The sequence below is a fragment of the Diorhabda sublineata genome, chromosome 6 (assembly GCF_026230105.1).
Source record: "Diorhabda sublineata isolate icDioSubl1.1 chromosome 6, icDioSubl1.1, whole genome shotgun sequence".
Classification (NCBI taxonomy): domain Eukaryota; kingdom Metazoa; phylum Arthropoda; class Insecta; order Coleoptera; family Chrysomelidae; genus Diorhabda; species Diorhabda sublineata.
This window is the reverse complement of record NC_079479.1, coordinates 10,087,640-10,101,664: the sequence shown is the minus strand read 5'-3', so window position 1 is coordinate 10,101,664 and position 14,025 is coordinate 10,087,640. Positions and strand designations below refer to the sequence as shown.

Here is a 14,025-nt window from a genome sequence, read left to right as displayed (position 1 = left end):
CTAGCAAATCCAAATTAATTAGTAACTGAAAGTGACAATTCTTTTAGGGATTGATGTTGGAAATATTTGATTTAGAAATCTGGCAGCACCGCTCATTTACAAATTTATCAAACAACACTGCAGGGAAGTAATCAATGAAGGTGTGTGTCGAAGTTAGAATAACTAATTTATTCGGAATAGGAATGATTTTTGTAAAAAAATATTCGACTAGGTACTGTTCGGATAATTAAATCGTTATCAAATATATTAATTATCGTATCATTGATGTTTTACCAATGATGTTTATCTAGTCGCAAAAGCTGAATTGGTGGTTATAAAAAAATTGACTGTCAAAATGAGTAGTAGCCAGGGTCTTTCGAAGTTAAAAAAGAAACATTTTCGAGTGAAACATCAAAAAGTAAAGCTCTTCAGAGCCAATGAACCATTCCTGTCTGTATTTATGTGGGGTATCAATCATACAGTAAGCTTTTGTTTATAAACTAATCACTTGATTTCTAATGTTTATTATTTTTCAGATTAATGAACTAATGCACGTTACCATACCGGTAATGTTATTACCGGACGATTTTAGAGCCTACTCGAAAATTAAAATTGACAATCATCTATTTAATAAGTAAATTATAGCAGTATTATCTATTCAATCCTAGTACCATCATAATCTATTTTTAGGGAAAACATGCCCTCCCATTTCAAAGTTAAGGAATACTGTCCTATGGTATTTAGAAACATCAGAGAAAGATTTGGAATTGATGATCTTGATTATAAAGAATCGTTAACAAGGTTAGTAGGTGTTATTTTAAGTTAATTATATTCCATTTCATCACACTAATTTATTACAATTGCTTCCACAATATCATTGTTCAAAGATTTTGTTTTAATTTCATTATTTACATTTTGTAGATAAATATATGTTTTTCAAATTAAGATTTGTAATTCTGATATCATATTTACACATAAATTTACGAGGTATATAGACAAATCAAATGTTTCCATTTTTACCACCTTTGATTTAACTTCTATTCTGGTGGAGAATTTTGATATACAGTAAAAGCTTATTTGTGGATTTAAAAAATGCCACCCAATTCCTATATTCATTGATTTTGAATTTATTGGAGCTTTATGTGCTGTTGAATAGTACTACTAACCAATTCAACTATATCATCAACACTCTTACATAAATGTTTGTCTGTAAATGATTTAAAACAATTGTTTTCGTCAACTGTTAAAGGACTTATTTTTTGACATTTACTTGGCACTTCCAAGATTTCCATAATCATAATAGAATTCACAATAGATGCACACTGCACCATCCAAGTTATAACTAACTGTCAAGAATACACAACTTGCATCTCATTACTATATTGAAAAACCTAAAATTGTATTTTTGTCGAAATTTGTCAGGAAGACAGTCTTTGAATTAAAATAAAACAAAATGTCTTTTATTGGCAGTTAGGTACATACTTCTAGATCTTATGATACGGTTATGTAATTTTTTAGTTTTTCCAAATTTTTTTTTATTATTATTGTTATTAGCTCTTGTACATTCATGAAAATTTTAGAAAAAACTAAAACTATTTTGTAATGATATTCAAAATGAACACAATAAGCTTTGGATTGGTAATTATGTTTTATTACTCTCTCTAAATAAAAATAGACTATAATCACTGTATAAACAGGATTTTAAAAATTCATGTCACAATTTGTTTAATGTGGTTTATTGGTCATTTATTAGTATGCTATGAATAAACTTGAGATTTTATTGTCAACAATTATTGTCATAAAATTCTACTTGAAAACAATAAAACTTTATCTCAATATACTGAAGTAAAATTATTTGTTGAAACATTAGTTGTAATATGAAGTACTGTTATTCATTTGAAAAAAATATTAGTAATCTGTCTATAAAACAGAACATAATATGTGTTATATAACCTTCACAGTAATCCAGATATGCCAACAAATAATCCATTTATGTAAACACTAGATTTTGAAAACATTTAAACAAGATGAAAGGACTTATGATATATATATATATATATATATATATATATATATATATATATATATATATATATGTATATATATATATATATATATATATAGACAGAGAATTCGTTTACCGAGTAGAAAGCATTTTCCAGTAAATATTCCAAATTATTGCAAAATGCGGGAAAAGATGATTTCAATTGGCAAGTGATTGTGTATTTTTTTTTCATTGTAAAATATTGAGCCCTTAACTAATTCTGAATGTGGAGTAGCAAGCATTGCTATTGATAATTTCCCACTGTACCGTTTTTCAATCTGCATTTTATCCTGATGAAACATTCCACCATGTTCATCTGATATGAATCCAAGATTTTTAGGAAAGAAATCTAAATGTGAGTCCAAAAAATTGAACCTTGAGTGACATATTGTATCATAAAGCTTCATAAGCAGAAAGAAGCTCCCGAATTATTTTTCGGTAGTTTACAGGTTTTGTATTCCCAAGAAATATATGACAATGATGACACAAGCTCTTTTTTCTGTTTTGCTCCATTTCGAATCAAAAGCTTCGTCTTTCATTAGCTCATGTATCTGTTAACCTACAAAAATTCCTTCCTTTAATTTTGCGTCACTGATTCGAGGTAATTTTGTTTTTAGATATTGAAAACCTACATAATCTTTATTGTGGTAGCAGAAAAATTTTTGAGATACATTTTTAAGCCTAGGATTTAAATTTTTTCTTAGTGGTCAAGTTTTTATTTTGTAATGTTTTTCTCTTTTTCTCCTTGTAACCCAGTAAGTATTGCGACGAATTTAAAATCAGCATGACAAGATTTGAGAATATCCAATTTTTTGTAATATCTCTAGGTTTGTATAATTTTCGTTCATGGTCGTAGCATGTGCAATGGGCACTGATGGGTATTTATTACCATTCTGGAGTGAAAAAAGTCTCCATTCACTAGAATCTTCTGGAAAACTCAGTTCTGCAGCATCATTACAATGTACCAAGTCTCTAACAAGATCATTTAAGTCACTTTCTATAAGTAAATGAGGTTCTTTAGATTTACTAGAAGATCCAGACAAAGTATACGAAGATGAAGATGTACCTACAGAAAAAAAACTCTATTATGATTGTAGACCATAAATATTTTTATTTTCTACCCTCTCATTAATTGGTGGAACTGGAGGTGAAGTACCTTTACCACGGGGAATTGGTCTCTTTGCAGATGGGACGTTCGGGTATAAGGTATTTTTTTTGAGAAGCCTCGTGTTGATGTCATGCAGAAATAACAATCATTTTCATGATGATGAGGCTCACTCCAAATCATCGGTATTGTAAACGGCTTGGATTTGTTGTTTCCTTTAAGCCAGCCTCTCAAAGTTCTCGAGCAGCTGTTGCAACATACTTTTGACAATCAACTTTTTATCTCGCTCATCGATATAAAATCCAAAATATAGATTATAAGCTGTTTTAACAAGATCTGTCATGGCATTTCGCTGTGTTTTTAGTACGAATTTCCCACAAATGTAGCAAAAAAAGTCTGTACAATTTTTACATTTTATAACCTAAACTTACTAAAATAATTTTCAAACATCTATTTTATATTTATTGTAAACTACATATAAAAAACTTAAAACCTATATAGAGAACATGAACTTGGTGCAAAAATTACCAAAACATCTGATATAACATGTAAACAAGTTTTCACTCAACTGTTGTAAAATCACAGCGAATACTACGCATGCGCGTATTTATTACCATAAAAATCCTTTTCGGCACTTTCCTTTTTATTCTCTCAACTTTATAAAACTCATTTTGTACTTATATACACTGTTTCTAACATTGACGCGCAAAAAAAATTAAAAAAGCCAAAATTTTTGAAATAAAAAAAAATCTAGACGTGATGGAAAAAATCTGCCAACGGGAATAGATTCAGAAAATTTGAATGGTCATATTTATGACAAAAGTTTTTAAAGGAGGATTTCATTGTAATCAACAATTTTAAAAACGCCCATATTCCAACACTTGATGCGGAAAGAAGTTTTTCCGTTTATAATTTATTATATCCAGACAAGAGACACAATTTTTTAATTGATAAATTTTAATAGTTATTTACATCTGGGAAGTGATTTAGTACGGTACGAGATAAATGTTTATGGACGAGGCGACGAAGGAGCCAAGTCAAGAATATCTAATCAAGTACCGTACTAATAATCACGGAAATATATCATATTCACATTTTCATATTGTTTTCAGTTTTAAATAAAAAGGAAAATTATATTAAAATATATTACCCCACCACTACACCAACACTCACCATTACACCGTCTGAAGCGCGTTTCGATAACCAAGTTATCATCTTCAGAGACTGAAGGTCGGACAGTGTAATCGTGAGTGTAGTAGTGGTGTAAACAGTGTATATTGCCAACGGTTCGAGAAATTCCAACTTAGTAATGTCATATTTGACAATTTTACTGAAAAATAGCCTCTGATTATCGTTTCATTATTTAAAAAAATAAAAATTAACAGGGGTCTCTAAGATAACATTTTAAACAAGGATAAAAACAAATATTGGCTTACTGTAAATTCCTATTTCATCAAAATGTCTTTTTATTTTAAAGCGAATCAATAAATTGACATTTTTTTTGCATATTTTTGGTTTTCCATTTACATATTTAGATTTCCTTAGTGATATTTTTGTTATCATCATTTTAGATCTCAACCTTTACCAGACGATTCTTCTGGTAAAAGTGGAGCGAAGTTTTATTTGAGTTATGATAAGATTTTTATAATTAAAACTCTCACTTCTGAAGAAGTAGAACGGATGCATTCGTTCTTGAAAACGTACCATCCGGTAAGTAGTTTCATGTTTCAATTTAATTATCTATTAATTAATTAATAATTAGGGCTATTTTTCGTTCGCGGTGGATAATTTGGACACATTCAGAATGTATTATGAATATCTTCTGGACGTCTCAAATGCGTATGCTTTGTTCAGAACATACATTCCTCCACGAACGATTTATGAACGTCTAATTATAATTTGAATTTAAAACTAGCTAGTAAAATGAAATGTATATAATTAACTCGCCAATTATAGTAAAACTTCGGCTTAGCGCTCTTTTATTTGAACCCGGGGATTCCCAGAAATTGTTCGCAGTGCTGAGTTTCCCAATAACATACAAAACGGTGTTGGTGCGTGACAATGGCTGCGCCATCTGTGTGTCAGTCACGCGACTTATTGACTGATGTAATAGGATACTCTCTATGAGGAATGCCTACTCAAGATATGGTGCAGCACAAAGAATCACACGATTTGCTGAAAACTAGAAAAATAGAGAGATAATGTTGAAACAAAAAAGAGAAAAATCATAATAATAAAAGTTTAGTAAATTCGCGAAATTTCAACCGTGAAAATGTGAAAACCAACCTGGAAAAATCGAGAAAAGGGCGGGAAATTGATTTTCAATTTTTACTAGACACCTAGAATACATTACAAGCTCATTTATACAACTTTGAATGTTGGCTTTCACATTTGGTTTGTACCTCATCTACTGGGTGTTTTCAGATTCCAAAAAATGCTCCATGGAAAGAGGAGAGAAATATCAATCAAATGAGAAAGTTTTCTGTCAAATAGCCTTGTACTTTGATATGGTTAAAAAATAATTCTACAAAATTGGTGTAGGAAGTTACTGTACTTATAGTATCACTGGTGTTATGAATAAATAATTTTTTTTGTAGTACATTGTGGAAAGGCACGGAAAAACTCTTCTTCCCCAGTATCTGGGAATGTATCGCCTAACAGTAGATAACGTCGAACATTACATAGTAGTAAGTAGGAACGTGTTTTCGAATCACCTCAGCACGCACAGGAAGTTCGATTTAAAAGGATCAACGGTCGATAGAGAAGCGTCAGAGAAGGAAAGAGAAAAGGAATTGCCGACGTTAAAGGACAACGATTTCGTCAATGAACAAATGAAGGTTAGATAAACTTTTGTTTGTCTGTAGTAAGTCATAAGTTTTTAAATTTTTTTCATACAGTAACTACTGAATTTCTAAAAACTTTCTTCAATTTCTTACTTCTTCTTTTTTTATGTGCTGTGGACCCCCCATTTTCCGCAAAAATTTTTCATAAGTAGTTACCTAGTTAATAGTTAATCTCCCAAACGATTTTGGAAAATTTTTTAATAATAATTTTTTCACAATGAAAAATTTTTTATTCATAAATTAATTAAAAATCAACCGTTAAAGATATAATAATGAAGCTTTCAGGATTTATTGTTAAATACCTATATTTTAATAAAACATTAATGACTTGAAATTATTTGTTTATTTCCATATTGTTATCTAATTTAAAAAAAACAAATGAAAATTTCATTGAGCTCTCGTTTTTTTTATCAGTACGTTATTTATTTAAGTTTAATATTTCAAGAGAAAATTTCACTACTCACAATTAATTTAAACAAAATGAATTTATTTATCATGCCGCGCCGAGCGCCTCAGACCATATTGCACCTTCTCTCGAATATAATTGAAAATATTTGTCTAATTTATTATTTCTTGATTTTAGGTATCTTCTATTAGAAAATTAATTTTTTTTTTCATAACTTTTGAAAGATTTTTATCTATTTTATAATCCACTAAGGTCTACATTCTCTATTCCCCGAAGAAAAACAATCAACTATATGCACAGACTCCCTCATCCTAATATCTATGATATTCGAGTCTGTATTAACCTTCTTGTAAGGTCCAGTTTTAACATTATGTTAATCTGAGTTCCGCCTCAATCCGGAATGAACTTTTGTATCATACTGCAAAAGAAGCTTCGACAGCTAATCTTCACAGTAACTGCTACCGATGGGGGAACTACTGGACAAGTTCCAACACTAACAACATGAAAATCAGCAGTCCATCGACTTACCTCCTCTAAGTCGAATAAATACAGTAGTTGTGTCTAGATTACATATTTGGCACACCTGATTGACTCTTAATGGTCGTTTCTGAACCTCCCAAATATCCTAATGAATTTTTTGTTGATTTCTAGTTTACCATGATTGTTATTAGTATGTTTTTCAATATTTTTGATTGATTATTCTTCTTGATATTAAGTATTGTTAATATTTTTATTCATTTATAATTTAAATTCTATTTATTTTTATTAGGTGACAATAGGCGAAGAAGCAAAGGCAAAATTAATGGAAACGCTCACAGCAGATGTTGATTTTCTTACCAAATTGCACTTAATGGACTATAGTTTACTCTTAGGTAACTTGTTTATTCAATTTATTACTTCTCCTTCATCCTACCAAATTATAGGACATTGTCTAAATGTAATAAATTTATATATTTCAGTAGGCAAGAAAATCCATGAACTTCATTTCAAAAGTTAATTGAAGATCCAATTATTTATCGAACTTTTAAGATTTTCCAGAAAGGAACAGAACTCTACTAGACTTTCAAGAACTTTGAACTATCTATATATAATATCACTCAATAAGTCGTGTGATTGACACACATGGCGCTGCCATTGTCAAATCCATATGACGTTTATGAAGTACCAACTTTCAAAAGATTTTGTGGAAAATTTCATGACTTTTCAATTAGTCAGAAAAAAGTGACAGCCATTTAAGTGACGCTACTTTTGTTATTTTCAAAACAATTTTGTGTGTTAATTTATCATTGCTTCTTGATGGAAAAAAATACTGTACATGGCTTTAAAAGCTCTCCTCCATCAAAAAGAACTTTTTTTAATGGTTTACTGAATTTAAACGTGGTTATGCAGTCACCGATAATGGTGACCGTTCTGGATGTTCAATTGAGAAGTTTACTCCAAAAAACATCAAGAAAGTCCACAAATTATTTGTATCTAGTCATAAATTGAAATTGTGTGAGTCAGCTGAGGCCGTAAAGATATTAGAAAGCATCGATGGCAACGATGGTTAAATTGAACGAATTCCACTTCGAGTTGCTTCCTCGTCCAGCGTATAGTCCAGATCTGGCCTCCAGTGACTACTGATCTCAAAAAAATGCTTGCCGGTAAGAAATTCACCTCAATTAAGAAGCAATTGCTGAAACTGAAGCCTATTTTGAGGCAAAACACAAATACTTCTACAAGCAGCGCATCGAGTAGTTAAAGAAGCGTTGGAGATTGTATTGCTCTTGAAGGAGATTATGATGAATAAAAATCGATTTTTCTTAGTTATTCACACGACTTATTGAGTGATATATTTTACAAAAAAAAACCAAAAAGTTACCAGCACATAATCATAATATCCAGCCTTAATTAGTGGCGGATTTACATACTTGGCGTAATTTGAAAATATTCTGCACAGAACACATAGCCAACATTATATAGTGATTGGATAAAGAGAAGGAAGTCATCTTTACCGTGAAAAAAAATTTAAACTGGAGTATTAAGACATGACAAATGCCATCTTTTAAAGTTGATTGTCCAAAGCAAAGTGAGGACCAGGTAGAAGACGGCGTCCATGGTTGTACAACCTACGCCAGTGGTTGATCTGTTTAGAAACGCAGTAAACTTGATAAGAATAACCAACGATCGTAACGGATAAGGCAATGAAAGAAGAAGAGGTCTTTATCTATCACTATAAGCTCATACCGTTTCCCTGGTCAGTTCACACATTCGGGTGATCTTAAAACTTCGTACAGATTACTTTTTTATCCACTCTCTAATCTGGAAGATTTTAAATATGGTTTCCATATTGCTAATTGTTCTTTTGAAATCCTTACTGAACACTGTTTACACCAACACTCACAATTACACTATCTGATGCGCGTTTCGGTAACTACGTTATCGTCTTCAGAGACTGAAGGTCAGTTTACCTACTAGGTGAACTGAATGAAAAAAATTGAGTACTGAACACTCATTCAATATTTATTTTCGAAAGACAATGCTCCTATGCATATGAAAGAGGAGAAGACACAGGATTATTGTTTCCTTGTTAGATTAGAATCTTTTGAAACAACTCTCGTAGTTGATTAACTTTTTAAAACGCTTTTTCTATAAAAAATAAATTTAATCCTATAAATGAACATAAAATAAGTTTTCTTAATGTTTCCAAATTAAAAATACAATTAATATGATAGGTATACACGAAGTGGAAAGGGGTGAGCAAGAACTTCAAAGACAACGTGAACTGGAAGCTGAAAATCCTCAAGAATCTGATGAAAGCGAAAGCGGTTCCGGTTTAGAAAATCGGACGATGGGAATTACGACCCCACCCGATTCTCCAAATGCTTTCGGGCATTACCTCCATCGCGAACACAGTCTCCAATACGAAGGTAAATTTAATAAAATTTACCAGTATTTAGACTTAGTGACAGGTAAGCTCGAAATAACATCTTTTAATTAGGGAGACGCTTTAGTAGAGCTTATCGTCGTGTCGTGAAATCGAACAATCTGATGTAGTGAATAAATTTAATTTTATAAAATTATACAATTATTTATGCTTGATGATCACGAGGTTATCGGTACCGGCAACGTAGCGTGTGCTGTTATAATACAGTTTTTAATTATTAGTTACGTATAAATAAAATATTTTTCAATATATGAAAATAAAGTGAATAAACCTTTTATAGGTTAAGTTCTTACATTCTTACATGATCAGGTTGAGAATTAGAAGCATAATAAACCTAATTACATTGAAATATTAGAATAAGTTAAATTTGAATATTACTTATATTAAAATGATCCTGGCAATAAAAATAATTACATTTCGCAAGATCGTCAAAACGACCAACTCTTTCAAACCATTTTTGTTCTATATTCGAATTTCTTGGCATAAAAAAAATCTTTATCGCGTGTTTCAGTCGTGGTATTTTTACATCCTGGCACAAAACACGATTTATATACCATTTTTGAGATTAATCACAGTTTATTGTAGAATAACCGAGAGAATGACTCTCTCATTTAGTTTGTATCATGTTCAATGTTCATTTTATACCCATGACGTCACGCATTATGACGGCCTTACTGAAATGTTTAAACTACCTACAAAATTTTTGAATTTTTAAATTCTGTGTAATAATGTATCGATGCTGGATTTGAAAAAAATTGACATTATTCCTACATCAGATTGACAAAACACCTTCTTTGTTTTTTGTTAGTTGTTGTGCTTTTCTGATGAATAAACTTTTTGATATAATTTGCCATTAATTCAGATCTAAACAGTGATCGGTATCATTTTTCGATAACTAAACATTACTTTGAAAAGAAATTTAGTTAATTTTGATATTTTTAAAATTATTATTTTGGATATATGTCTGATATTAATAATTAATAATATTAATAATTTGTGTAATTATTAATTATAAAAGATTATTGACTTAAATTTGAACAAATATAGTTTATACGTTTGTACATTTACATTCCTATGAATAATGTTCATAATAGAATTCAGTTTTGTGATTTTTTAGGTTCGTTCAAATTTTTCAAAGTATATCCACACCTCAAACCGAAACTTAAACGCATAAGGCTACAAGGTATAAAGTACGAGTGAAAAGTTTTTCTTTTTTTCTCTTTAAAAATCTTTGAGATTTTACAGTTTATTATTAACCCTGAAATAGCGTTAGCTTTCGATTGAGCTTTATTTTTTTTCTAATATAGTATAAGGAAAAGGAAATATAAAGTGGCGCCGTCAATGGAATTATTATACAAAAATATAGATAAGGCTTTCTTATACCTTTTGTGTCTGTACCAAAGACATATTTGTTTTCTATGTGGGATTTATTGATGAAATACCTGTTTATTGCATCAGAGCTCCGTTAAAATGAGGAATTGCAATAGAAAAATATGCACGGATAGGGAAGTTTTCAGTTTAGGCTCTACAAATAATTTTTTTATATTTTCTTTCATTTAGGTTAGAACTACGTGTGAATAAGCTGAATAGAAAAAGTTTTAAAAGCTTTATTCCAATTGGTGACAGCTTTGAGCATTAGCGGTGTTCCTTGTGCTTATAATAGAAATATATATGAGGGATATTCATAAGAAAACTGAATAGCCCTCGTATATAACGTTTGAGTTTTGTTATTTATTAAAATAAATCAAAAACTTTTTTGATATTTCATTAGTCACTTCTCCAATAGTTCCAAAACTAATGCTTTTTTGTTAGACCGGTTTGTTTGTTAGTATGCGATAGATTAGTTTTAAAACTCATGAATTATTTTCGTGATCGGGTAAAAATGTTGTTGTTATTATTGTTTAGCACTTATCAGGCACTTCTTCAATACACTGGAAACTATATCTCCTCTATCCATTTTTTTAATAAATTTATTGATTTGTTAAGAATATCAAAAATGTGAAAAAAAATCAGAAATTTCAATAAATTATAGGCAGGTAAAGTGGGGGCTATAAAAAAACGGTGTACCCGGAACCAAAAAATTTGGTCGCTATCGCATTGACCTTAGCCAAAAAACATCACAAAATGGCGTCGACATGAATATCAATTTGAATTGAATTTTTTTAAATTCCAAGACATAGGCGATAGAGAGATATATAAAAAAGATTTCCACAAAATTTCAAAGTATTCGCTCGAGTAGAACTTGAGATATTGTGTCAATCACTTCAAAAAAACTAGTTTCGAAAAAAAAAACATTTAGAGTTTGAGAAACAATTCCAATCTCCGAAAATAATGCGAATTTTTAAAAAATCCCGTTAAGAACATATTATTAAGGGTCTAAGTTTTGAAAATATGAAAAAATCGTTTTTTTTTTCAAATTTCTAGACCAAAATACCCCCTTAATACATAAATTATAAAATTAATATCTTGTGTCAATGTTTGTTTGCGTTTTGTGTTTGATTTTCACGCCTATAGGCCAATACTATAGTGTCAACAACTTTTTTTATTTTTTTAAATTAATTATAGTCTATTGCTCATTTATCAAAAATATAACCACATGCGCTTTTCAGGTGGAATCATACCAGAATTGGACATATACGCAATTCCTTCATCGGAAGTAGCGCCAGTCAAAGAAATTTATTTCATAGCGATAATCGACGTTCTAACCCACTACGGCGTCAAAAAACAAGCGGCGAAAGCGGCTAAGACCGTGAAATATGGATCGAACGTCGACGGAATTAGTACCTGTGATCCGGAACAGTACGCCAGAAGGTTTATTGATTTCATGTCGAAGGCCATTGAGTAAAAATCGCAATTTGCGCTAGTTTTTATTTTTGATTTTATATGTAACCTCATGGATTGGTGGGATAAATCTTAATCTACATTATTAAATATAATTTTTCATCATGATATAAATGTGAAATTGTTATATTCGGAAGCGTAAGACAAACAGTATCGAGAAAAGTGATTTTTTTCATAGAAAATTATTCGTGCTACGTTATACCAAAAATCATATTATTTCTTCAATTTCTTATTTCTTAGACCTTTTGATATCTTTATGTTCCTAAATGGTCTTGATTTTAGGTCTTTTCTATTTGATAATTATTTTTTTCAATAATTTTTTAAAGACATAAAAATTGATGTTTCGACTCCTTTGAGTCTATCAAAATATGATATTGACCCTGACAATTTACGTATTAATATCAATTAATAGAACACCTACACCATGAACATCAAAATAAGAATAAAATCAAGATAGAAATTTATTTATTCCTTAGTCCTTACATATCAAAAATATGTAGCAGTAATCAATTAAATTATTTATAGATTTATTAGAATTAACAAGATAGAACTATACATTTTACTTAAATTATTTATAACATTTTTGTTCTTATGAATATGAACCATTTCTAAAAATTATCTTTTTCGTGTATTAACTTCCGTTCCAAGAATTTTTGAATCTTTATTATGTTTTTTCGTGGTTTGTTTTATTTTTTTATCGTATTAATGACCTTTTAGTCTATTTTATAAATACTGAGATGTCTGCCCTATATAGATAGCGTCACAATCAGTACAAGACACTTGATATATAATATTACTTTGTTTGTTTTTTGGTGTTTTAGATTTTAATTAAGTGAAATATTTGGATAATATATTATATCCTTGTATATATGGTAAGGAAAAATGTTTTATATTCTGATGTTTCGTTTCTGTTTTGCTTTTTAATTAATTGTAATATCTGTGTAAAATTTTTTTTGAATATGTTGTTTATTATCTTTCCGGATATTGTAAATTCTAATTTAATTGATTTCTCCAACATATTTGAGATGTAAGGACTAAGGAAAAATTAATTTTATATATTAGAACAAATTTCTGTTTTCATTTTATTGTCAGTGTCGATATCATATTTTGAAAAAGGTTAAAAGAGGTCGAAACGTCAATTTTTGCCTGTCAAAAATTATTAGAAAAAAAAACTAATTTCAAAACAGAAGAGACCTAAAATCAAGAACATTTAGAAGCAAAAACTCATATTATAAATTCAATACCGGTATAAAGACATTTACAGGTAATATCTGGAAATAATTAATCGGAATGGTATAATTTGTCAACAAAAGTTAAACTTTTTTTGTCACACGAAACCTTATACCAAATTTTATCAATGGAAAAAATTGACACTTGGTGATATCAAGACATATATTTTTATAAAAAGTACAAGAATCACATTCCTTAATCTACAATGAATAGCTTTGATTTTCGTAAATGTTTGGCTTCTGATAGGTCTCCAACAGTAATCTGCTAGCATTCCTTAACTTTTTTTCCCTTGATAGCGCTTTTCTATTAAACAAATGTCCTTATGAAATCTTTCGTTTTGTTTGTCACTCGCAGCAACCGAATTCTCGGGAAAAAAATCCAGATGAGAGTGCAGGATATATATTTTTAAATACATATTACATCCCAAAGCTTTGTATGAAATTATAAACTCATTGTGTGTGATCCACGCTTGGGCCATACTTTCTTCTGTACTTTTCTACTGTCTCTGCTGTCCCATTCTTAAATGAAATAATATTTTGTGTAACCGAGCTGTAGCCCAAGCAAAAGAACAATGACCTTAAAATCTTCACAAATGTATTTAATTTTTTCAAGAAAGAAATTCATGTTCTCGTCTCTTTCATATCAGAACCA

General features: G+C 30.0%; 1 protein-coding gene across 3 annotated transcripts; it reads left to right on the top strand.

The window, feature by feature from the left end:
• Positions 1-106: 106 nt before the first annotated feature.
• On the top strand, positions 107-13,628 carry LOC130444967 (phosphatidylinositol 5-phosphate 4-kinase type-2 alpha). 3 transcript variants are annotated; one of them, XM_056780367.1, is made up of 9 exons: positions 110-460; positions 516-613; positions 670-780; positions 4,700-4,838; positions 5,726-5,965; positions 7,147-7,249; positions 9,092-9,328; positions 10,421-10,486; positions 11,913-13,628. In XM_056780367.1, the coding sequence occupies exons 1-9, from the start codon at positions 335-337 to the stop codon at positions 12,146-12,148; spliced, it is 1,356 nt and encodes a 451-aa protein (XP_056636345.1). In that variant the 5' UTR covers positions 110-334; the 3' UTR covers positions 12,149-13,628. The 3 variants fall into 3 exon arrangements, with proteins under 3 accessions (XP_056636347.1, XP_056636345.1, XP_056636346.1); XM_056780369.1 differs by lacking the exon at positions 10,421-10,486 and having other exon boundaries at positions 107-460; positions 9,092-9,286; XM_056780368.1 differs by lacking the exon at positions 10,421-10,486.
• Positions 13,629-14,025: the final 397 nt, after the last annotated feature.

Coding starts and splice junctions, on each gene's coding strand:
- LOC130444967 (XM_056780367.1), top strand. CDS start 335: ATGAGTAGTAGCCAGGGTCTTTCGAAGTTAAAAAAGAAACATTTTCGA. Junction 5,966..7,146: donor TCGTCAATGAACAAATGAAG/GTTAGATAAACT, acceptor TATTTTTATTAG/GTGACAATAGGCGAAGAAGC. Junction 7,250..9,091: donor GGACTATAGTTTACTCTTAG/GTAACTTGTTTA, acceptor TTAATATGATAG/GTATACACGAAGTGGAAAGG.